The sequence below is a fragment of the Pleuronectes platessa genome, chromosome 19, assembly GCF_947347685.1.
Source record: "Pleuronectes platessa chromosome 19, fPlePla1.1, whole genome shotgun sequence".
In the NCBI taxonomy this organism is placed as follows: Eukaryota; Metazoa; Chordata; class Actinopteri; order Pleuronectiformes; family Pleuronectidae; genus Pleuronectes; species Pleuronectes platessa.
The window spans coordinates 14,819,693-14,844,244 of record NC_070644.1 but is presented as its reverse complement, the minus strand read 5'-3'; the positions used below and the strand labels follow the sequence as shown (position 1 = coordinate 14,844,244).

Here is a 24,552-nt window from a genome sequence, read left to right as displayed (position 1 = left end):
ATGTTGTTTACTCTCTTCTCCTCCTCTCTGCTGAACCCCTCCTTCCATGGTTCTCCTCTTTACACCTCCTGGAGAATAGGAGGGAGCAAATGAGAGTCTAAAGAGCCCCCATGAATTCTTCGAGCCGAAATGTCTGATTGATTGAATTAGCACAGGTGGAGGAGAGGATATGAGTATGGCGGTCAGATGAATTTCTGAGAGCTGTGTGCACATGTGTGCATGCAAGCGTGTCAGGGTCAGGGCCATTAAAAGGGAGCTGCCGCTGAATTAAGAATTGATTTCCCCCCACCTACAAGAGATACTGTGTGCATGAGCACAACGAACACTCCTACACAAACATGCTTAGTGGGAAAGGAAGCGGCCGGCTCCATGTTTTTGCTTAATGGTTGTGGTGCAAACGTACGTATGGTGCAAATGTGTGTTTGTTGGTTGTGTTGGGAAGTCTGTCATCAGTTGGGCTGCTGCTATACACATATGTGTGTGTGTTTGTGTTGGGTTTTTGTGTACCGGTATGCTTGCATCCTCCATGTTCTAAGGCTCCCGGTGGATTGTAATCATATGTACCTAATGCGATTGACGGAAATAACAACTTTGTTTGTCCTTTCCCTTTCAGAGGTCCTTCCGGTCCTTCAGTAACGATGACCGCCATGTCATGGCAAAACACTCCACCATCTACCCGTCTTCTCAAGAGCTGGAGGCAGTTCAGACGCTGGTGTCCACTGTGGAGTGTGCCCTCAAACATGTCTCCGATTGGCTGGATAAGAGCAGAAGTGACGTCGACAGCCAACCAGCAAACAGCACAGTGGAGGACGACCCTCGAGAAGAACCCAGCGAGGAAACAGTGGAATCCAGTAACAGCTGCAGGTAAAGTAGAAGTAACACTTTATATTTTTTACATTCTATAGATTCATTATTTAGTCTATTAAATCCCCAAAACTCGATTTGACACAGAAGGAGACATCCTCTTGTTTTCTCATTCGATGGCTGGAGCTGCTTCACTTTGACGAGGTGTCTGATGTCAGAGGGTAGTGATGATGATGCTACTCACAGCTGATTTTAGCCAAACACATTCTCACTTTTGGTAGAGCTGTGCATGGCTCACAAAGACGGCAATTCCTCAGCAGTTTTCTCTTGTGTAAAAAGAACTTTGAGTCATTTTAGACCAGCAAGAAAAACTGTAAAATTCTCCCAATGCTTAAATAGCTTTTATTTTTGTTGGAAATGAATTGTCTGTTGATCATTATACAGATTAAGGGATTTTCTCTTTTAGTGCTAACATGTGCTAATAAACAGTTTTTTATTGCATTAAGTGTATAGACAGTTCTGCTCAAAGGCCTCAGTCCCAGGCAGCAGAAGCATGTTTGGCTCTTGAGGAAATTGACTTCACTACTTGACAATCTCTGGGCAGAGTCGCCACGGTCAGCGATCTCCATGAATCTTTTTTATTAAGTGTTCACTACTTCTCATTAGAGCCTTTAATTGCCTTGTCAGATCTTGTTTTGCGAAGCTGGCACCTTATATTTTCATCTTTAACGGAGCTACTTACCAAACATACGTACAACAGTAGAATGATGTTGGTTTTAAATGGAGTTATGCTATTATGTCGGGCAAATTGAGTTTTTTTTTTTTATTGGGCATCATGGCTTCAGAGTAATCTGATTGATTAGATGTGTCACAAAATTAAATTATGATTAATTATGAATTATTGGTGATCAAAGTGATTTTATTACATTAACAAGGTCGTTTTCCTTTGAGTTTTTTTATACTATTTTGATAAATCTCTGAGATCCTGGCATTTATATGAATGAAAAAAGGGTAACATTTTAGGTTTTCCTCGGTACATTGAACTGTCTATGTCCTTTCTTCCCCTTTAGCAACAGGGAGCCCAGCAGCAGCGGCGGCGTGCTGTGTGGCGTGATGAGGATCGGCCTCGTGGCCAAAGGCCTCCTGGTTAAAGGCGACATGGACCTGGAGCTGGTGCTCATGTGCAAAGACAAACCCACACAGACATTGCTGGACACTGTCTGTCACCATTTACCCACACAGATTGAAGTAAGAGACACACACACACACAACAATACAACAACACACAGACCTACACATATACACTAACACTAACATCTTAGCCCTGCAGTTACATCACAGTCTGACAAATTATATCCAAAAAGTACTATTTTTATCACATAATCCTCGCCAGTGTCAGAATTGAAGCTATTTGGATAAGCTTCCACATTTTATGAGTGTCTCTGCTAACTCCCACAGCTCTGTGTGTGTCTGTGTGTGTGGGTGGGTGTGTGTGTGTGTGTGTGTGTGTGTGTGTGTGTGTGTATGCGTGTGTCTGTGTATAAGTTCAAGTGTAAGTGTAAAGAGGTGAGTCGTGAGTGGTGGCATAAGTAGCCAGCAATATCTGCAAGTGAGAAGTCGAGAGGTGTTTGTATGAGTCATGTGTGATTAATACTTTTGTCACTACGTCAGTGTCATGTTTCCTCATTAACAAGTCATAGCACAGAAGTGGAGCTCCTTACATTTGCTCTCACACACACACACACACAATACAAAACACACTGACACCTCCAGAGAGGCCACACTAAGTGCAGCTACAAACATGCAAGATGGTTTAAATGTTTTTGTATATGCTGTGGTTTATAAGTCTTGTATTTATTCATTTCTAATACACAAGATTAAATTTAATTCAACTTTTTCCATCATTCTTAAGCTAAAATATCCTCTGTCCTAAACTTTAACCCAAGTTTAAAACAAGTTATGTATTTTGATGACCAGATATTTGGCCTCACTTCGATGGTGAGTGTAAAACAATGAAATAACACAAGTGAATAAACACAAATGCAATCAACTGGCAAGTATTTTGACAACCGCAAAAACAGCCCCACATTGTACTTATTGCAAGTTATCTCATGAGATTGCACTGATTGTTCAATTTGTATTGTTTGCATTCAAACACACATTTTGTGAAGGTGTATCACTCGTGGACAAGTAAGCTTTTGATACTCCTCCCATTTAAAGATTGTTATTTTAGCTCAGAATATCAATAAAATCCTGTGGCCAGAAATAGACCCGTTTAGAATTCAACAGTGAAACAGAATCACAAAGGCAGTTTTATTTTCATCCTTAAATAATGTCGAATGAGTGAAATCTCAGAAGATATTTATTTACTTCTTCTTTTCGATCGGTGCCACGTTGTGACCTTCATCATCCACTTATGTCTGTTTGACACATGACAGAAAGTGACAGAAGAGAAATATGAAGTCACGAGCTCCTCGCCCGAGGCCGCCATCTTGGTACAAACCACGACAGAACCCAAACTCACGCTGAAGATTACTCTCACCTCACCGACCATGAGGGAGGATGATGATGAGGAAGAGGAAGAGGAGGAGCAGGAAGAGGAGGAGGAGGAGGAGGAGCAGGAGCAGGAGGAGGCAGTGGAGAACGGGGAGGATGGAGAAGAAGTGCAGGAGGAAGTAAAGGAGGAAGTAAAGGAGGAAGCAGAAGAGCATGAGAAGAACGGGCAAGGTAGGAACCTCCAGTCAGGAAAACACACTGAAACACACAGACAGATTACTTTTGTATTGCACATGTATATTTGATTGTGTAGAGCTCAAATGTTTTTATTTCACTTAACAAGAGGTTTGACCCTATTAACTTGTTTTGAAACAAGACGCGACAGCTACAGGACACAAACCAGAGCCGAACACACAGTAACTGTTCGGTCTAGTAACAATCATCTGTCCCCGAGCCTCCCGTCCGTTTTCATGGGGAACAGGAACTGGTTGTAATTGGTTGTGGGCGGTAGGACGGGGAAGCGAGGCCAGCAGGTCGGGGAAATCAATAACTGAGCAGTAGCGAGCCGGCCATCCATCCCGTGGCTCCCGTCCAACTATACACTCAGGTCTCCGAGAGAGATGAGAGACAGCTCGAAGGTTAGCCGTACATCACGCCACGTGCCGCGGCAGGACGGAGGAGACCGCTCGTATTTTCTCTCCTCACACAGAGGAAAGCACACACACACTCAGGAGAGGACACACACACACACACACACACAGTCGTATTTTGTACCTGACGGATGAAGATAGCCGTCACACTAGATGTCTGAGATTTCATCAGGCATCGCTGGAGGTCAGGGGGTGTGGGGCAGTTTGTCTAATAGGGTTATCTCTTAAAAAGGCAGGGTGTAATACTCTGGGCTCAGACTACAGGAGTTCCAGGCAGGTTTAACCCTGATTCAGCTTTGGTCAGTATCGATGTTCGGACCAGTGAGAAGTGGCGTACGCAATGGTTATAAATGAGGCCCCAGAGCTAAGCAATGGTTCATTCTGAGGGTAACTTCACCAAGCGTGCTACTGTTGATAGATATTCTGAAATCTCACTGGAAGAATAGATAACCAGTGTCTCAGCCTTCTTAGACTTCAGCTTAGAGCAAGTTCTCGCTCCACGCCACTCTCCATTTTGTTTGTGTGTTCTTGTTGCATCGCTGCCTCTGGATGTTTAAGATAATAGAGACAAATATCTGCTAAGCTTCTCCGTATGTTCGTGATGAAACCGGATTTAAAAATCGTTTTTAATAAACAACTGTAGTCTGAGTCCAGCTTAACACATTCGACAGGGACAAACCAGTGGTGGTGTCAGCATCTCTTCTTTAAAAACTATTCCTGCCTGTGTTAGATCGTTGTTGACAACATATTAGAGATATAAAATATCCTTGAAAGACACTGGTTCAGTATAAATAATTGCTGTGGGATTTCCATGTGTGCAGAATGTCTCAGCCGGCTCTGGATATTTGAATTCTGTTAAATGATTTAATATCGCTTTCTAATTTAATAATCATCTATATATCACTTTTAAACAGTTTTAATCAGTCAGTGGTTTTTATCTATGGCCACAGATTACATTCTGGGTTTTTGTGGTCTCTGGGGAGGAGGGCGCTGTGACTGTAAATCAGAGGAGACCCAACAGTTCAGTTCCTTTAGTTTTTTATTAACGTCGACTGAGGGAGAAGACGACGTCAGTGACACAGAAGGAGATAATGATTAAAGCCGAGTGCTGACTCAGCGATCGAGAGAACAGTGGGAGGGCGAACAAGAGGAGAAAGACTGGAGTGATCCACGAGCCTGAGATTCACCTCGATACAGAATCACACGTCCTCGTGCCGGAGGGAAAGCGACGCTGCCGTAACGGCCAGAAGAGTTCAGTGATAATGTCAGATGGATTTTTCTCGCTTGCGTTACAACACGTTTGACATTTCGAAACCAATAACTCGAGGGAGGGATTTTCTCTTAGCGGGAGATTGATGAGGAAAATATTTACCTAGTTTGTTTTACCTCACCCCCCCCCCCCGCCCGGTCGGCCCCCACGCATAATAAACACTCCTTAAAACCCCCATGTAACCACACTCATTCATACACAGCCTCATCTGATTCAGCTCGCCCTGCACATCCCAGGCTTTGTGCTGAAGGAATTCAATATACTCTGGTGTGTCGGGCGACATGAATCAATGCTTTGATATAAAAGTATACGAATGCTCCTCTTTTACCAACTCTGACTAAACCCTGCCTTGATTCCTCCTGTGTTGCGTTTGCCTCGGACTGGGTCAAACTATCTCAAGATTATTTTGTGTTCTTTTGTTTTATTTCAGTTTCCCTTCAGGAGCACTTGATTCTGTGTTTGCCCGAACAGGGCGTTGAATATCTTTTCTCTGCACCATTTCTTTACCAGCCTGTGAAATCAAGTGCACATTACGAGAAAAAAAAAACACAACAACAAAACTCCTATTTTGACTCCTGCCTGGTGCAGACTGGATCAAAATAAATACAATCCTCTTCAAATACATAAAGGCGAGATTGATTTACCTTGCTGGGCACCCGTGAAAAGACTGGATGTGTCTTGACGACGCCCACACACAGTAAATCAATCACTCCTTAGGTATTTGTTTGGTGTATGTCTGTGGGGGGGGCTCTCCATCCCACAAAGTTGCCTCTTCTCTTGTGACCCCGGTGGCTCCTCTTCACCGATTTGCCAGCGACCGATGGATGTAAATTACTCAATCACTGTTGAACAGCGTGTGTAACGTTCAACACATGCTTGTGTAGAAGAAGCAGCGCATCCTGTGTTACTGTGTGTCAACATGCGATGCAGTTAACACACACGAGACTGATCATGGTGTTTAAAACGACACCGTGTGCGTTTTTTTTTTCATTCATCGCAGATCTGTGAACCGTAGAGGAGAGGAACAACTTTGTGGCATGAAAAGCACCTTGTATGTACCAAAATATCCATGCATGTGTGTGTGTACGTGTGCACTCACACGCACAACGGCCCCCCCGTGTGTGTTTGCACACCTGCACACGCGCACAACTTCAAACACACACACTCAGACCTGACGTGTGTGTGTTTCACGTTCTCTCTACCGGGTTGTTATTGTTTTGTGGCAGTGTTGGGTGCTGCTGCGCACAGAGTGGAGGCTGAGGAGGAGGAGGAGGGGGAGGTGCTGGATAGACACAGATGTCTGTTGGCCCTGGCCGCGCTGCGACACGCCAAGTGGTTCCAGGTCGGCACCCGCTCACTTCCTGTCTTCCTGCCCGATGCTTATTGTAGCCTGACGATTCAGCCAAAGGGAAAACCCTCACTATCAGCTGCAGTGATACTCTGGTGCTTTAATAAGCCCACTCACTTTAATCAAGAACAGATGCACACAATTATCATCATGAATTTTAATTTTACATTTCTGTAAGGATTAAATGCAAGTTTAGTAGTTTGATTAACGTTATATTTTACATCATCTCTCATTCGATTTGATTAGATCTTGTTAGACATTAAGAATTGGAAAAAAAATTAAACATCACACACAACACATATGTATCATTAGGCTACAAAAGCAATGGTTGATACTTGTTTTTCTTTTTGGCTATTATGTGAACCTGCCTGCTCTGTACAGTATGTCAGTGCTTCCCTTTGATTCCCCTCCCATACCCTTCCCCATCTGTCTCCCCCACTCACTTGTCTTACTAAAGCATTGTACACGTTTAGAGGCAAAACTCTGAAATATATATATATATATTTTAACAAATTCAGAATATTCTCTCTGTGGGGAGTTTCAGACAGATACAATCATTACATTATGATTTCAAAGCAGACTGTTATTTTTGTGTTTGCACAAATGCCACTTCCTCTGCGCTCAATCTCTCCCTTCCTCCCTCTATCTGTTTACCACTCCTTCTTGCCTCCCTCTGCCTCTCCTGCTTCTCCTCTCTCCATCCCTCCATCTCTCTCTCAGGCTCGAGTGAACGGACTCAAGTCCTGCGTAATTGTGCTCAGGATACTTAGAGACATGTGCAATAGACACCCTGTCTGGGAACCTCTAAAAGGATGGGTGAGAGCTTCACTGTAATTACCTGGAGTGTTAATCCAGTCACATGAAAACAAAGTGTTAAGCCCTGTTTTCTTTGCATGTTGCACATTCATCTGTGTGTGCGTGTGCTCCTGCAGCCATTAGAGCTCATCTGCGAGAAGGCGATAGCCACCTGCAACAGACCTCTCGGAGCGGGAGAAGCCCTGCGCCGAGTCATGGAGTGTCTGGCCTCAGGCATTCTGCTACCAGGTACGAGATGGATCCCATCAATATACTGTACAACTGGGTTTTCATGCAAATTCCTGCCATTGCTGAATACCAGGGCAGAGGAGAAGGTCCAATCTGGGCAGAGGAGCAGATACATGGACATTCTGCCTCTTTCCACATTTTTGAGATATTTCTGTAGAGAGGAACATTTTTATTAATGACCGAGCAGAGAGCAGCTGTCCGACAGAGGTGATCATTAAGAGAGCATCTTAATTATGGCAGCAGAAGAATTCTTGTACTAAATATTCAGCAAGAAAGACAAAGTTATGCACAACAATATGATTCCTAAAAGTTACATTTTTGCTTTAGGATTCCAATGTCTGCAGAATATTTCATCAAGATGATCTGAATGACACATGCATCAATAATACATTGTGATGTGATTTCAGTTAGTCCTCTCGCCACACTGCAGACATTTTTGTGAGCATCTTAATTATGGCTTTTTTTTTTTTTTGCTCCAAATGTTTAGCATATACTCCAAAATGTATTATTAAAAAGGTGTATCCATAAAACAGAGTTTAACTGTGTTTAACTTTACAGAACTATTTGGGTAGATTTAAAATCCACTGAGGCTCATTAAGAGGGTAGTTTAAAGGATTTATTATTTTAAATAAGAGAACAGAGCAGCGTACATGAATATTAAGAGAAAAAAAATATATACATTTAATTTACAGGTGCAACAATCTGTCCAATACTGGAAAGAGATTTAAGATACAAATTTAAAGTTCAGGATTTTTATCAATTTAATTTGAGGTGACTGGTTTGAAAAGCTCAAAAGCAGATTTTGGTATTTCTATTGTTCCTGCTGCCACTGATGATAATGATGATGATGATGATGATGATGATGATGATGGTGATGAAGATGACCTTTTCTGTCACTTGTGTCATGACTGTGAAGCCCAATTAAAAGTTGCTGTCCCCCCAGGTGGTCCAGGTTTGCACGACCCATGTGAGAAAGAGCCAACGAACACACTCACCAACATGACCGACCAGCAGGCTGGAGCCATTACCTTCAGAGCACAGGTACACACACCCACACACCCACACACACACACACCCACAGACACACACACAGGTTAAATACACTGTTGTTATCACCCAGTTGTACTTGCCCAGAGCTGTCAGTGTGTGGGAATCAGTGAGGAACACGCCTGTTACCACAGAGCCCATCACCGCTATCTTCATGCTCGCAAACACACATATGCTGGTGTGAGTGAGCATTGTGTCTCTCCAGAAACAATTGTGTGGTGCTGAATTTTAATGATTGGTGTGGGAAACTACTGCCACCACCAACCATAAATCCATCTCTGACACCCTGAGGACAGAGTTTTTTGCATGCATGCACCTTTGTGTGTGCGCTGTTGTGACCTTCCTCACACACACACTCGACTGAGCAGAGCAGCTGCTGAGCCGCACAGCTTAGTGAATCCCGCCGTCCATTTCCTTTGAAGGCAGCCCGGGCGACGCTGGAATGTCAATAGGGATAATTGTTGCAGATACAAGTGCGGATAGGAGAGAGGGAGCCGTTCCGTCAATGAGCTACACAGAGCCTCAAGAATGTGTCCGACACTCCGCCTCCCTAATGGATTTATATGTGCGGAGCCATGCTGCTCATCTCTGATTGGTCGTGCAGATTATGAACGCGTACAGTCGACGGAGAATGATGAGTTAACACTGGGACATGCTGGTTAGTGTGTCTGCTGGTGTTAGTGGCATTTACATGGGGAAACATTCGAAAACAGCGACTCTTAATATCTTGGATTTGTTGGGGGGTGAACAGCAAGTGTTTCAAGATAAATATTATTTATTCAAATCTTTGTCTTCCTTGTTGCAATCATGGAGGTGAAATTCCAAATGACTCGATCTCTCATCCTGTGTTTTTGGCTCGACAGCATGCTCTCAGACTCATGGCGTTCGGACAGATCTACAAGGTGTTGGAGATGGAGCCTCTCCCCTCAAATAAACCATCCCAGAAATACCCCTGGTCTGATAAAGAAGGTTTGTACTTTTGTTCACCTGCATCATCCTTATTCCGTCGTCTCTACCTTATCTTTGACTTTTATCCATTTCATCCTCCACGTCAGTCTGTCTTTCATTCTCCTGATTATCGGTCTCTTCGGGCTTTCAGGCCTCTATGAATCCATCTTCTACTCTCTCCCCACTAATCATGTGAGAAAGGATCAGACAGACTAATCATCAACCTTTCTCATGGGATTCTGGACAGAACGCACCTGAGTTCAATAACAGTATCAGGGTCAGATGAGGGCCTATCCACTGTTTTGAAACATGACCTCTGTGGACAGATGAAGTGGTTTTCTACACAAGACTGAGAGCAGCTTCAATAAGGTCGACCTCTCCAAAGATGAGAAAGGTTGTTTGATGTTAAGCTGTTTGATTTTCTCCCCAAAAGTTAAGCCAAAGCCTCCTGATCACCCCCTGGTGGCTGGCTGCAGTATTAAAGCCCACCTCCTCCTTGTTAGCAGATGGGACATGGACCAAACGACTGAGTCAAGGGACTATGCTTTTAAGATGGGATGTTTTTTGCCTCAGTTCGCAGTCGAGTAAGACTCAGGAGTTGGCAAATTTTCAAAGTGACTTTCATGGAGACAAACAACCCGTCTCAGGCCTTTAGGTTCCCCAGACACCGACATGGAAAGTCGCCAAAGCATTTAAAGATTAGGCTGCGTGTAGGAAAGGAGCTTACATGTCTTCCTCTTCTGTTTGCTGCTCTGCCTCTTGTTTGTCTCATCTGTGAGTTGATCCATCTTTACACTCGTGCTCGTGTATGGTTGGTTTTCTGCAATGTTATGCCCCCCCCATAAATTTCTGTCACACACAAGAGCCTTTGTGTGCGTTCTTATAAACATCCTCTTGTAGCAAGTGATTGATTAGTGACACGTCTCTCTCTCTCTCAGGCTTGGGTCTGAAGAGGCCATACGAGGATGGACTTATGGACGACAAGGACCTCATTAAGAAGATGAAGAGGAATCTGAGGAAAGGTACGAAAAGGAGGAAAAATTAAATAGTCATCATCTGATTGTTTCTTCAAACGCCATTTAACTCTTTGCCCATTGGACTCAATCTGTTTTAAAACTGGAAATAAAGTAGATATGAAAATACATACCATCTCATACAAGTTACATTTAGTGTTGGATTGTCTTTATTTTTTGTATTCAGACTCCAGTACATAGCAGCACCGCACTCCAGTTGTCTCCATTCTGTGCCGCCCACCCCCCCCTCCTTTGTCTGGTTCTCTGTTCTCCACTCTTCTTCAGTTCCTCGGAGGCAGCTCAATATTATTGATTGGTTGTGTTTTAGTAGGCCACCCAATCATCTCCAGCTCTTTCTTCATACAAGGGGAAGATGAACCACGACTAATGGAAACAGAAAGGCATTTTTAGATATTGACAAACAGGAGGAGCATGATTGAAAGAGAAAGTTAAATAAACCGGCACCTTTATTCATCATGAAAACAGTCCTAAATTCTGCTAAATGGGATTTATTGCAAACACCATCTCTGAAATGGGCCCAGTTTGTCCCACTACAGCTGGATAATTGATACACCCCCAGTAAAGCCTTATTCACTCAACCCTTGTCTGCTCTGCTTCTTACTGCAACCCTTCATTTTTCTCCGCACTAGTCTTGGACAGCAAAGCCATCGACTCCAACCAGCCAATGAACGCCCTGATGCGGCTGAACCAGATCCGGCCGGGGCTTCAGTATCGCCTGCTGTCTCAGTCGGGCCCGGTTCACGCTCCGGTCTTCACCATGTCTGTGGATCTGGATGGAACCATTTACGAAGCATCTGGATCGTCCAAGAAGACGGCCAAGCTCCACGTCGCTGTCAAGGTGAGAACAAAAGACAGAATCAGATGATATCCATCTTCAACCAACAGGATCTCAATAAGCAACTAGTACATCTAATGAATTTCATCCTCTGAAATCACAAAAGAGCCACTAATGAAAAGAGAGGATTCCTATTTGGCTACCTGAAGTACTTCCTTAGCTTCAGCTGTGAACGGACCTGTGTGCATCTATGAATATGCTTACTGGTGTGTGTGTATGCGTGAGGATGGATGGAGGTGGGCGAATCCATGTAATCCCAAAGTGGTTGTGAACAAAGAGGCTCTCCAGAGCACAGAGCTGGGATAATCCGCCATCAACTCCATTCCCATAAAAGGCTCCATCTTTCCCCTTTTCCATTCCCCTTCTCGCTCACTTTTTTTCCCCATGTGGTCACCTTTGATCTCTCTCTCTCTCTCTTTCTCTGCCGGTTCATTAGCTGGAACACAATCGCCTATTTGGGTCAAAAACTTGTTCCTCTGCTTTTGTCCTCTTCCTGCTCCAACTTTCTGAATGTCTCTGCTGCTCTCTGGCTGGGTTAGGTCACTATAAGTAGTGAGCTGTGTTAATGATGCTTCTGGAAGAGTTCAATTTGAAAATAGAGAACAGTTGTTTTCTAACTGCCCAGGGATATTTCTGTGATAACAGCAGTAAATTAATTCCATCACACTCAAACTCCCTGTTAACATCCATCCTCAGTAACCTGATCAATGGCCTGTAACCTGGCAGGAACACTCCCAAGATACTTTGAGGAGGAACTTGAAATCTGATCACTCAGACATTCAGAGATGGTCTGGGACACACATGGCCCTGCTGAAGGACCGCCTACTCAAACGTGTTTTGACCAGCTACAGTTTCACAATGACGCCAAACACAACTTAACACCAAACACAAATATATAAACGAGGAACATCAGGTTTCATTATAAAGCCACGGAGTGATTCAGTCAGACGTCCTGGCTCCTCTCTCTCAATCTGTCCTTCTCAAACTGACACCATCGAGTTATTACAGACAGAGCAAGGTCCAATCACAAGTGAGCACAGGTTCAGGATTTTAATGACAGGTGCAAACAGTCAAACTTGAGGCTGTTTGGGATTTTAATATCAAGGGTACATCATTGATCTTGGTCTCAACGTGATTGTCTCATCTCCCCAGGTTCTCCAGGCGATGGGCTACCCGACGGGTTTCGACTCAGACCTGGACCCCATGAGTTCGGATGAGAAGTCGGACGGTGAAGGGAAGAGCGACACGTCCTCACATACGAGCAATAACCCAACTCACACCTCGGACAGCTCCAACACACTGGAGGTGGGGAATAAGAAACGTACTGAAGTAATTAAAGCAAATCTCTTCTAATATTTTTAAGGGCACAAAAATGCTATTTCTAATGTTTACTGTCCTCAAGTAAAGACAGATCTAGTGAAGTTAGAAGTGAGATGCTTTTACATTAAATCCCTTCATCCTCGTCCCCTAGGTGCGAACTCAGGGTCCAATACTGACAGCAAGTGGGAAGAACCCCGTCATGGAGCTGAACGAGAAGAGACGAGGACTCAAATATGAGCTCATCTCTGAAAGTGGAGGCAGCCATGACAAACGTTTCATTATGGAGGTGAGGGTTTCATATTCTGATGCATGCACACATAAGAGAAAGTGCAGAGCCGTATAATTTAACCACAAAGGTATAAAAACAGGTATAAGGTATAAAATAATTTCACGAGTACACATCAATGTGCACTGTAGCCAAAGACATAAACAGAGGCAGAGTCAAGGCCACACACTAACAGGCTGATCGCCGGCAGAGTCAATCAGTCAACTTGGTTCCGGGAGCAGGACTGTTCTCCGTGGGGTGTGCTGTTTTCAGACACGCCTGGCTGCTCCATCGCTCTGCTGATTGATTAGCTGGCCTGCCTGACAGAAGGGCATTGCTAAACAAGCTGTCCTGTTCAGCCAGACTCACCGGCTGATGACTGATAAACACCACGATAAAAATCACGAGCGGAAACCACTACAACTCGAATTAGATAAGAAAAACTACTGTGATAGAACCATCATATGGCTCCAGACTAGCTTTCTGTTTCAATTTCTGTGTGTTTACATCTTCAGGTGGAAGTGGACGGGCAGAAGTTTCGCGGGGCAGGCCCCAACAAAAAGGTAGCAAAGGCCAGTGCTGCTCTAGCTGCCCTGGAAAAACTCTTCTCTGGTCCCAACGCAGCTGCAATCAAGAAGAAGAAGATACTGCCTCAGGTAAGGAGCCACAAACAGAGAGGAATGTGCGTTCACATGAAACAACAACCAGCAGTTTTAGATTTCCTCTCAAGGCTAAAGTCAGTGCAACTTGAAAATAACCAGTAACACTTCAGAGCCACAAGACCATTGGTCCAATTTGTTTGGCTGGCCGTAATCAATAACACTGAGTTTAACAAGTGTCTAATCAGATCAGTGCTGGACAGTGATCCGATTTAGTTACTGAGCCTGTGTTCTAACAGACTCGTGAACAATCAGGCCCGTAATGCTTAGGAAGAGTGTCTTAAATTAGTGTGTGTGGTTCTGTAGTGTCTGTGGCCCCTTCATGCAGATATCTGTGTATGTAAATATTAAATATTTCTTTACACTTCAATGTTTGAAGCAAACTCACGTGTGGTGTAAACTGTGTGTGCTCAGACTAAAGGAGCCCTGGCGGCGGCAGCAGCAGCCTCAGCAGTAGCAGCTCAGGTCGCCAGAGGAAGAGGAAGAGCAGCACTCGCAAGAGGACCCTTCATCAGTGCAGCTGCACCTGGATACATGACGCAAGGTAGGGAGAGTTACCTCCACCAAGTGTGTTATTAGCATGATTACACAAAAACTAAAGGACGGATTATCATGAAACTTGGTGAAAAGATGTGATACGAGTCAAGAAAGAACTCATTACATTTGTGTACAGATCCAGGATCGACTTCCTCCCGGTTCCTTCCCTTTTTTTGTTCTGTAGAATACTTTATCAGATTTATTTCATATTTGACATGGTTTTTGCAGACTTGGCATTTTCCTTTACTCAGAGCTTCACGGTATTGACCTTTTCTTCTGCTTTATGAAGTTGGCATCTTTTTCCCCTGCAGTCGTATGGGAAATATCACAGGCGACGGTCCTGCAGTGCAGGATAGTAGCTGGTGAACTCAATGATAAACTGGGTTATCAGAAAATCATGCAGCAAAACTTACCAGTGGTGATTTTGGTCTTGATATTAAGATCTCAGTTAGTGCCAAACATCCACCAATATGACTTAGATTAATGTTATGGGGGAGCGTAGCTTCTACTCCAGAATCTAGACAGGCCGTAACACTCATCTGAACTCAGTGTTGAAAGGAGCAGTTTGGAATTTAACAAGTGCACAACTAACTGGCCCCTGTAACCTCCTCCTCCTCAACAGGCTTCGGGACACCATATGGCTACAGCCCTGCTGCAGCAGCTGCTCCTGCATACGGTATGTGCTCCATGTTTGTTTTCCGGTCCTCATCCATCCTCCGTCTTTAAGCTTCTTGTAACTTCTCCCCTCTCTGAACCACAGTTTCTCCTCAATCAACCACAACTGCTAACAAAACTAGATCACTCTTCAGTGAATGTGTACCGCCAACTGCCTCTTTGCTGCATTTCTCCATAGTTTGAGTGTTTGGCTCTGATTTTCACTCATAATTAACCAAGTTTGACCCATTGCTCTTTGTTGCTTCAAACTAATTAGTGTGTACGCCTCGTCCGCTCACTGGTTGTTTCTCACACTGCCTGTTGCCTCTCAAACCCTCGTCTCTAATGGAGCTGCCAGTGTCAAAATTCCCACAAATTGATGGCTGTTATGATGAAACGCAAACACACACCTACGCACACAGACCATAAATTAACCCAGACACCCACTGTTCTGCTGCAGATTCATTTCTGCTCAGACTATCAGGAGACATAGTGCGAGTTCCTCACTTCTCACACTGTTATTTAAGACAGGCTGGGGGGGCAGCGCCAGCACTTTACTCTGCTCCCGTCATGATGCTGCTGCTGCTAAAGGGTTTCAATGTCCTCCCTCTCTCTCTCTCCCACACACAGACATTAATGACTTAACTCTGCACTTGTCCATGACCTTTAACAACGTAGCTATTGGTGCAAAATCCACTGAATACATCTCTCCTGAACATTAGTCATATTGACCTCAACAGACTGGGCCTTGTGTGGTGTGTGTACACATGTAGCAGTGCTGAGGCCCCTCTGTCCACCCTGCAGCTCAGCCTGTGAAAGGCTCTTATGTGCTGGGAGGAACTGGTCTGAGGCCTCAGGCAGGCGTTAAGTTACTCCCGAAGGAGCCAGCAGTCCCGAACATGAAGCGCACCTTAGTTCAAGTGTTCAAATGTTCACGAGATCTGGAACTCTGCGTCCGTTTGCCGTGTTTCCTTCACTGTCAACACACTTCACATGTTATTATTGTGAAGGCCAAACTTGGAGAAATACTCAGAATTGGCCAATACTCAGTGGCCATGACATCTCAAAATGTAAAAGGGAAGTCAGAAGATTTCTTCATGAACAGCCAACGAAAATACTTAAACGTCACCAGATCAATCGATCAAGAAAAAGATAAAAGAAACTAAAATATGATGCAAGTGTTCTAATAAACTGAAATTAGCCTCAACCATCTGCTTTCTTCTCTTTAACCCTGAATCTGTCTCCTACTCGGTTCCTCTAACCGCTGACTAACAGCTGACTACAAGCGTGTCTGCCTGTCCTCACACACCTAACAAACCCCGTTGGGGACGCCTGTTGTGTAGTGAGCACACTAAACACTTGGTGATTTGTTGCCCTGGACTCATGCAGAGCTGTGCTCTTCTCGTGTCTCCCCTCCAGGTTTGCCCAAGAGAATGCTTCTGTTGCCTGTCATGAAAGTTCCCGCCTACCCCGTCCCCCACTACCACTTCTTTTAGCTTTTCAGGAGACATGCAAACCAAACGCACCTTTTTCTAGAAGGGAAACTCTGTCCATTTGTATTTTTCTACAATATCTGTGGAGGGGAGAGGTTTAAGGACTTGAGCTGGAGATTTGTAAAAGCGCTTTTTTGTTTTTGCTTTTTGTTGCGTTTCTTTTTCATACCGTTTCCAAAAACTTTTAAATACTGCAGATTTAAGTTCTTAAAGAAACTTGAAGGATTTGTACTGTGAATTGTTACCTCATTCCCTGAGTCTAAATTATATATCGATATGGACCTTTTGTTATTTTGCTTATTCTTTGCTCGGACGAGGATAGCTTTTGCAATTTAAGACAAGCAAGACACACATTTTCTGTAAAAAGAAACAATGTGAGCTGTGCGAAGGATGTACAGGAGAAAATAAATTATGTTGAAAAATGAATAAAATCTCCTACGAAAGTAAGACTTGCCTGGTGTATATCTGATTTAAAGCGTTCAGCAGAAGGATCTTTTAAGCACTCTTTAAAAACTACAAACAGTGAGGATCTAAACTAACGTTTCAACATCAAGCTTTAATATTCCAGCCTTATATATTCATCGATTGGATTTGAAGCTTTCCACTTTCCCCGGCATCTCTACTTGCATCCTTCTGACCCTCAGCTTACAGTCAGACGAGGAGAAGACAAAGGATGAATTTAGAAAGCTCTTGTTAGATCCTGCGTCTTGCATTCAGCGGCACGATCTCATTACCTGATGTGGATTAGTGTTTGGCAGCTTTCCCACAGCCACCACCTACAGTCCATACAGACGGCTTATATACAGCGTGCAGCCTTTTGTCATCAGCAGTGTAATATCCAGGCTGAATTTAATCTGCTTTACAAGGGCTCCAAAATAAAAAACAAAAGTATTTCCTTCTACATAGACTCTCTCTTAATTAACATTTTATATTTTTCATGATTTATTATCATATTTGTAAGAATCAATTGAGCCACTGAAGCTTTTTCTCAAAACAGCCCATGATGAATATCACAAGCATGACCATGTTTCAGGTAAAATTTTTACAAATTGATCATTTAAAAAACGAGGAATGTGGATAAACTAAATAGAGATGAAGGTCAAAGGTCAGTACCTGTCTAGCTAGTTAAACCGGCCCTTCTCCACATCTTGGTCATCAACCAGCGAGAGATAAACCCTGAGGACGTCTGCATGTTTACGGCCATGAAACGCAGCCATTGGTTGAGAGGACCCTGTATCTTGTCCAATGGTTGGTTTTTAATCAGAAAAGCTTTAATTCAATCTTCCATGATAGATTATTTACATCTGTTAGTGTGTGTATTCTTTTCCTTTTATACTTTGGTTTGATTTGATTCCTTACCTCACACAAAGTCACAGCCCCACAGAGAGGATTTACCTCCCAATCTGATTAATCTGTGTCTGATCCCATTTTCACTCTTCACATGCTTTTTTCTTATCATCCTACAACCACTGCATAAATACCTGAATAAATATTCTAACAACTCATTTTTGGTGGTCCACAGTAGATGTATCATTCAGAACCAGGCTTCCTGTTAGCCCCGACAGTCTTTATGCTAACTTGAAGTAATCTTATCCAAAAAGAAAAATCTCTTTAACCCATTAAACTCATTGTTTTTAACAAAGAACTTTATAACAGTCTGATTTATTCATAAATTACTCCCTTTCTCTCTCTCCTTCCTTCATCTGTCTGCAGGGGGACTTTTCATTGACAATCCCTTCTACCAGCCGCGGACCCTCGCTCCATTCATCATCCACCTGGGCCCCCAGGATCTCTTCTCTGAATTCTAGAGGAGGCAGGTTTTGGGATTCTCTTGTCACTCTCACACGCCCACCTATTTTTCTGTCCCTGTGGGGGGGCTGCCTTTCTGACCCCGGCTGACGGACTCACGGATGCTTAACAGTTTTTGTTTGACCAGTCCACTGGGGGGAAATAAAACTTTTCTGCAGAACTGTCCAACCCACAGACCTAGAGGCTCGAAGCGCCTCTGTCCCATTTTCTGCCCTCTCCATCCAGATGGTCTCGTCGGAGGAGAAGGGCGACTTTCCAATAAGCAATACTCGGATTTTACGGAAAACGTTCAGCTGCGGCTGTGCGAGGCTTTGGCTGAACCTCTGTCTTTCTTATAGCAATACATCTGAACTCGTCTCTTTGAGCTCAACTTACTTGAGAAGATGTGAATGTTCGATGGAGTTTTAACCCAACACAGCATTGCAATAGTTCATTGATTGTATATTCATTGTATGTGTGTGTGTACGTGTGGCTATAACGTTACTATATACACATATGTATGGTGTATGTTTCTATAATGATGTGTTGATGATAATATTACTATACGATGATGTATTTATGTAAATACTCTACAAAATATAACTATTGTTGGTATAAATTATTTTAGAATTATAAAGTGAAATCTAACTAATATCACAGTATAGCTTTCTTCCAATTTTATATACACTGAGCAATTGAGGCTAGTTCTAGAAGATGCAATATTATCTTTGGTATTCCTATTAACCCTGTGCTGTTAGAATTATAATGCTTCCTTCTTTCTTTCCTTCACTTTTCCTCTCTTTGATGTCTTTCTGAGCACGTTCTCCGCTGCCCGAGGTTTATTTACATGGGCCGGACAAAGAAGTGCTCACACACTCATAACCTGATCCCCACACACACACTTCACGTGTCAGAAAGCACATTTTCTATAGTCTCACTGCTGGCAGGGAACACTGTTGTTATTGTTCGTGCATAATATGTGTATACTCTGATGTACGTGCTCCTCCCTTCTAACATGAACGGACTCGCCCATCGACACACTGGCCTTAGGGACACAAAGCACAGCTCTATGACACCGCTCAAAGCTCCTCCCTGCTGCAAACACATTCACACCCTCCTCCCTCCCGTCGACACTATGAAGTGATGCTGCTGGTGGCAGGAACACAAAAAGGCCAAGTGAACACAGTGGGAAAGACACCACACAAACTACTGGCAAACTACATATAAAGCCCGGCTAAGATTTTAAACAGCAGGACATTGAATTGGATTCACATGATCCTGTCTCTTATTTTTTTCCCCAAACTGATTTCTCCTGTAGCATTTTCAAGAGGATTTATGGAGGAGGACACATTTCAGCGCTTGTTGACATCAACTGAATTGATGTTTTGAAGTTTATATTAGTGTTTTACCACGTGGTGCCTTTGCCACAACATCTGAGCAAAGAAGATAAAAACCTGGTTAGATCCATGTTCCAGCGACCACGGCTGCCTGTGACCATCTGAGGAAAAGATACCTAGAGATAAGAAAATGTACCAGAAGCTCCTTCAAAAGCCTTAAACTCCGTCAAATTATCAGAGTATTGGTCTATGACATTAAACTTGTATGAATAAGAAACAAAGTCAAATTTATCAAATGGTTTTAGGTTCAGTTCATCCATTTCAGTTGGACTTGTTCTGTTCCTGGTTGATCAGCGTTGCCAACTCCTGATTGGTTCCCCTGTTGTGACATCACCGTTTTTACAACTCAACTCCTCTTATGTCAAGTTAGTCAGAAAAGTAAAGAACAAACACAGATGCAGAAACAGCCCCAGCTTCAGTGGAGCTTATTGTCATTTTCATGAGTCCCCATCATTTATAAAAGGAAGCTGATTGTAAAAGTGTTTTCAGAGCCGTTACTGTGCTTTTTAATGGAACTATTTAAAGACACCAGTCACTACATGTGAGGAAGCAAAACTAAATTCTGAGATCAAAAATGTCTTTTGAAGAAATATGTTGATACTGACTTTGTATTTGAGGCCGAGGTTGAGTCATTTGAAGATTTGAAGCCTCTTCATGTCATTTATGGTTCCTCATCTTCTATTCCCACTGACCTCAGCTCCCTGTCACTGTCCTGGTTTCTGCAGAGGAATTTGCAGAGAGAGAGTTTAGTTGGTTTTCATTTCTTATCAATACTTGACAGTATAATGGTAGTGTTGGGAGTCATTCCTTGTTATAGCACATAGTCAATTTACATGGTAGTTATTAGACAGAGATGGCGTCAAACTGAGGTTTTCTGGGATATTTTAGGAATGAACAGGTGTCACAGCGCTGCATGGGCTTAAAAATCAGCACACACAGTACCAGGGAGAATTCAGTCAAATGTCTGTGGTGCTTATATGCTTCTAAAACGTCTTCATGTTCTTGAAACAGAGACAATACGTCAGTCAGCCGAGGTAAAACTGAACAGAATGTGCATCACGATGCTTTGATTCTTCTCATGCTCGCCTTGATCTGGGCGCCAGCTTGATCTCCTGTGCCAGCTTCGATTCCACTGAAACGGCTGAGAACGAGAAAACAGAGTCACTGAGGTTTTTGAAAACAAGTCAAATTAGACTCAAATGTTTGTGACGTCACTGAAGATGGAAGGAAGTGCGACAACGAGCTATGATGACGAGTTTGGAGGTTGTGCGGTTGGGTCAGAGCAGTGGGGTCAACTCTACCACTGGTTTGAATCCTCTACCATGTTAATGAGGCATCTGCCGTCCTGCCCTGCAGGAATCTGTATTTAAAAATCACAGAAACTTCATTAATCCATCTTAGAAATGTTATTGGCTCTTAAGAATGTGTAATTGCACCAAAGCTGCTACACCACTCTGCTGCAAATAAAAACTTACTAGATACAGCATTTTATTTGCTAATCTTTGTTTACATACTGTGTGGAAATGCATCAGGTTTGAATATACCAGAGTAAATTAGCAGCTTTAAATTGCCTAAGCATAAAATACTTATAAAAACACCTTCCCTGACAGTTTTATCGTCTATGGATCTTTGCAGAACACAGTTTTGATTATTCTCAGCTTTTCCCTGCGGCTTTCCAGCAGATCCCAGCGCACGTGTAGTCGTCTCATTTCCAAAAACTCTCCAACAAGAATCTGATGCTGCTTTACTGAGACTTTTCATCCTCTTGTGGAATTCACACACACAGGTGAATAACTTGGAGCTCTGCTGTGTAGAAACAGACTCTCCCTCTCTCCAGATGGCCCACATTAATAAGGCAGACGCATACCTCGGTGAGCAACCTTTTCATTTCCCCTCAGACGGAACAGACACAGTCACCCGGGCTACTGACCCTGTCCTCTTGGTCTGTTGGCTGGACAACTGCTCTCAGAGGAACCGTGGCAGAGCCCAGGGAGACGCAGTCGGTCTAAAAGAGGCAGAAAGCTTCTGGTGGGACTTTACAAGCTGATCCACAGCTGACTGGTCATTTCATCTCGTTAGGCAGAGGTCCCACAGATTGTATCTCAGAAAAGGAGGTTCGATTTTTGGCCCTGTCTTTTGTTTGGTTGGTTTTTACAAAAATGAACTTAACAGATTTTCAAATTAATTGATACTAGGACGGGACATCGACCAAGAAGAATCCGTTTAATATTAAAGCATATCCAGTAAGATGTTCACTTTCTAAAATTCCTAGATATGATTTCCCAGGAAATAATTTAACGATTGGGGCGGGGATTGAATTTAAGGGGACTGTTGGTCTACTGGGTGCCATTCTAGTTGTTTATAAATTACTGGGAGATGCAAAAATAAATCAGTGATGTTGTATTTAAAATTTTACTGCTAGTTCCTTTCCCTGTACTGTATAAAGATGAAAACCAGGCACACTTTACTTATAAACTCCTCAGAGTGACATGTTTTCCTGAAGAATGGCTCTCGGTGGCAGGCTCGGCACGGTCACGTCTGTGTGGATAGATTTTCTAGAGACTAATGGGTGTTTGTGCTGGACCTGAGCTTTCTGATGGATGTTGTTCCTGCTCCAGCGATCCCTAGAAATTTCTCTAACCGTGGCAGCCATTGTCAACAACCCTCGCATCCCTCTCCCCTGCTGCTACAGTTTTACTAACACTGCCTGTCTGGGCGTTCAACAACAACAACAACAACAACCACAACTTACACCTGTAACCCAAGAAGCACAAAACAAACACGACCAGCGCACCCACACATCCTTCTCAGGGCTACCTGACACATGTATATGCAAATGGCCACACGCGTCCGAGCACACATGTAATCATATATGTAAATATCTCAGCATTCAGTCCGAGCACATTAAGACAGCATGACATTCTCTGCTTTGTATATAACACTTATGATTGTACTGTATGTGGTCAGTCATACAAGTGGTTAGGCCTCGTTTGTACTCTAGGATTTGAGCCATGTCTGAAAACACACCCCCATATCTCCGTGTATTATCTTGGTGCTTTACAATGGGCTGTCTGTAGCACTGTACAAAATAGGTTTTACTTTTCAGTTTGCTTTTCTGGAAGAACAGCAGTTATGTGTTACGAGGGAGGAGTTCCGTCATCAGAGGACGTTGTTTCAGCACCAAACACAGAGGCTTTGCATGTTTAGATGCTGCGGTTTGTTCATTAGATCGAGTATGAAGTGTTTTTGCTGCCAGGTGACGTCAGGTTGTTGGACTTTCTATTGGGAGACCTCGTAAGCTCCGTTTCCCAAAGGCTCCTCTTTATCTTCACTGTCAGGTCAAAGGTCAAGAAGCAAATTGATTCAGAGATGTTTTGGGGAAATGGGGTTAGGTTCGTTCTTTAAGACGGATTTATCCAGACACCGAAGCCTCTAAAGCCTTTGTGACATAAAATCTGAACTTCTCGGCAGCCTCAGAAGAGAAACTCTATTCAGTGCATGGTCTGATCTTCACCGTCTAGACAACTACAAAATGTCAGGTTGGTGAAAAAAAATATCAAAACAAAGCAGCTCTGAAAATCTATCCTCTGAAGCAAAGCTTGCTAGTTCTTGTATTAGCGCAGAGAGAGTGAGAGAAGAGTTTCACAAAGAGCCTGAGAGACACAAACGAGTTCAACTGAGCTCTGCAGAGCAGCAGAAATAGATCCTGGATCACATTTCAACTGCTGAGGCAAAGTTAACCAGACTAACTGCTGAGCAGATCGTTTTCTGTGGGGGTGTGTGCGTGTGAGAGTCGAGTTGAGCTGAGGAAAATGGGTGTGTGTGTCCGACCTGCTCATAAACTCATGGGGAAGGGGAGATATTTCACACACACACACCCCACCCACACACACACACACGCAGTCACACTGAGCATGCTGTTGCATACTTCCTGGTCACCTGATTATTTGAGTCCGATGACCTCCTGATAACCAATCAAAGCATCATTTTGGTTGAGAATGTACGCTGTACTGTTGAAGTGATTGTAGAGTAGAATGTATTTACTCATAGAAAGAGTAAACTTACTTTTTGTAGAGAAGCATATACAGAATATATATACACACACACGCATCTATATATCTTTTGAACTACTCGTGTGTGTGTGTGTGAGTTGTTTTTGGCGCATCCACCCTTTTACGATTTAATATTTCTTTCCCCTTTTTAAATTTTTATTTATGATGCTTTGACAACGGTAGCGTTTTATGAGTGACAAGTTGTTCCTGTAAATATTATTTTTATCAATTTATTTTATTTTTGACAAAGGGGGATTAAAAGAGACTTTTTCATGATGCTGCCTATGAAATAATAAAGTTATATCTGTCCTCAGAATCTATTTGATCAGAGTAAATGTTGACATGTAAACAGTGAGTGTTTCAAAAGAGACCGATGACAATGAATGTGGGATTATTTGAAGTCACTGTATTGATCATTTTAATTGGTAGCAACATTCACAGCGGAGACGATCTCTGGCCGTCACTGTTCTCGACATATTCTGCTTGATGAAATGAAAATAAAACTGAGAAAGTGCTGAATCTCTGGAGGGATGTTTTTTTTCATCATCTCTGAAAACTGGAACTGAGGAAGCGTTTGAACATTTGATGATTATCAAAAATATTTTTAACCTGGTGTTTAATTTATTTCAATATAACGCTACAAGACAAGCTTCAAAGAATAAAAATAAAACAGTATTAGGACAATGTGAAAAAGTTGTAAAATTGGGCAAATGTCCGCGAATATATGATTTAAGAATTTAGACATTTCAAAAACATTAAAATATGGTATAAAAAATGTTTTAGAAGATACAGAGAAAAGAAGAACAGAAGAATCTTCACCAATAAAGGAATAAAGAAAAAATTGCATTTTGTCATAATGTAAATCAAATACAGTTTGTATATTTAAAAGACAGCTTTATCCTAGCAGCAGG

At 42.9% G+C, this 24,552-nt stretch overlaps 1 protein-coding gene across 4 annotated transcripts in view; it reads left to right on the top strand.

The window, feature by feature from the left end:
- The window catches only part of strbp (spermatid perinuclear RNA binding protein), a 74,651-nt gene extending 50,491 nt beyond the window's left edge, over positions 1 to 24,160 (top strand). Inside the window, exons 4-19 of one of the 4 annotated variants that reach the window (XM_053410723.1) lie at positions 614 to 864; positions 1,875 to 2,052; positions 3,243 to 3,531; positions 6,447 to 6,562; positions 7,289 to 7,384; positions 7,501 to 7,612; positions 8,556 to 8,653; positions 9,523 to 9,628; positions 10,546 to 10,629; positions 11,271 to 11,479; positions 12,629 to 12,805; positions 12,948 to 13,082; positions 13,577 to 13,717; positions 14,135 to 14,264; positions 14,880 to 14,933; positions 18,118 to 24,160. In XM_053410723.1, the coding sequence (XP_053266698.1) occupies positions 614 to 864; positions 1,875 to 2,052; positions 3,243 to 3,531; positions 6,447 to 6,562; positions 7,289 to 7,384; positions 7,501 to 7,612; positions 8,556 to 8,653; positions 9,523 to 9,628; positions 10,546 to 10,629; positions 11,271 to 11,479; positions 12,629 to 12,805; positions 12,948 to 13,082; positions 13,577 to 13,717; positions 14,135 to 14,264; positions 14,880 to 14,933; positions 18,118 to 18,212 (2,271 nt within the window). In that variant the 3' untranslated portion in view covers positions 18,213 to 24,160. Of the gene's footprint in view, positions 1 to 613; positions 865 to 1,874; positions 2,053 to 3,242; positions 3,532 to 6,446; positions 6,563 to 7,288; positions 7,385 to 7,500; positions 7,613 to 8,555; positions 8,654 to 9,522; positions 9,629 to 10,545; positions 10,630 to 11,270; positions 11,480 to 12,628; positions 12,806 to 12,947; positions 13,083 to 13,576; positions 13,718 to 14,134; positions 14,265 to 14,879; positions 14,934 to 16,330; positions 16,852 to 18,117 lie in introns of those variants that run through there. The other 3 variants (XM_053410725.1, XM_053410724.1, XM_053410726.1) reach the window with 3 other exon arrangements.
- The last annotated feature ends 392 nt before the right edge of the window (positions 24,161 to 24,552 follow it).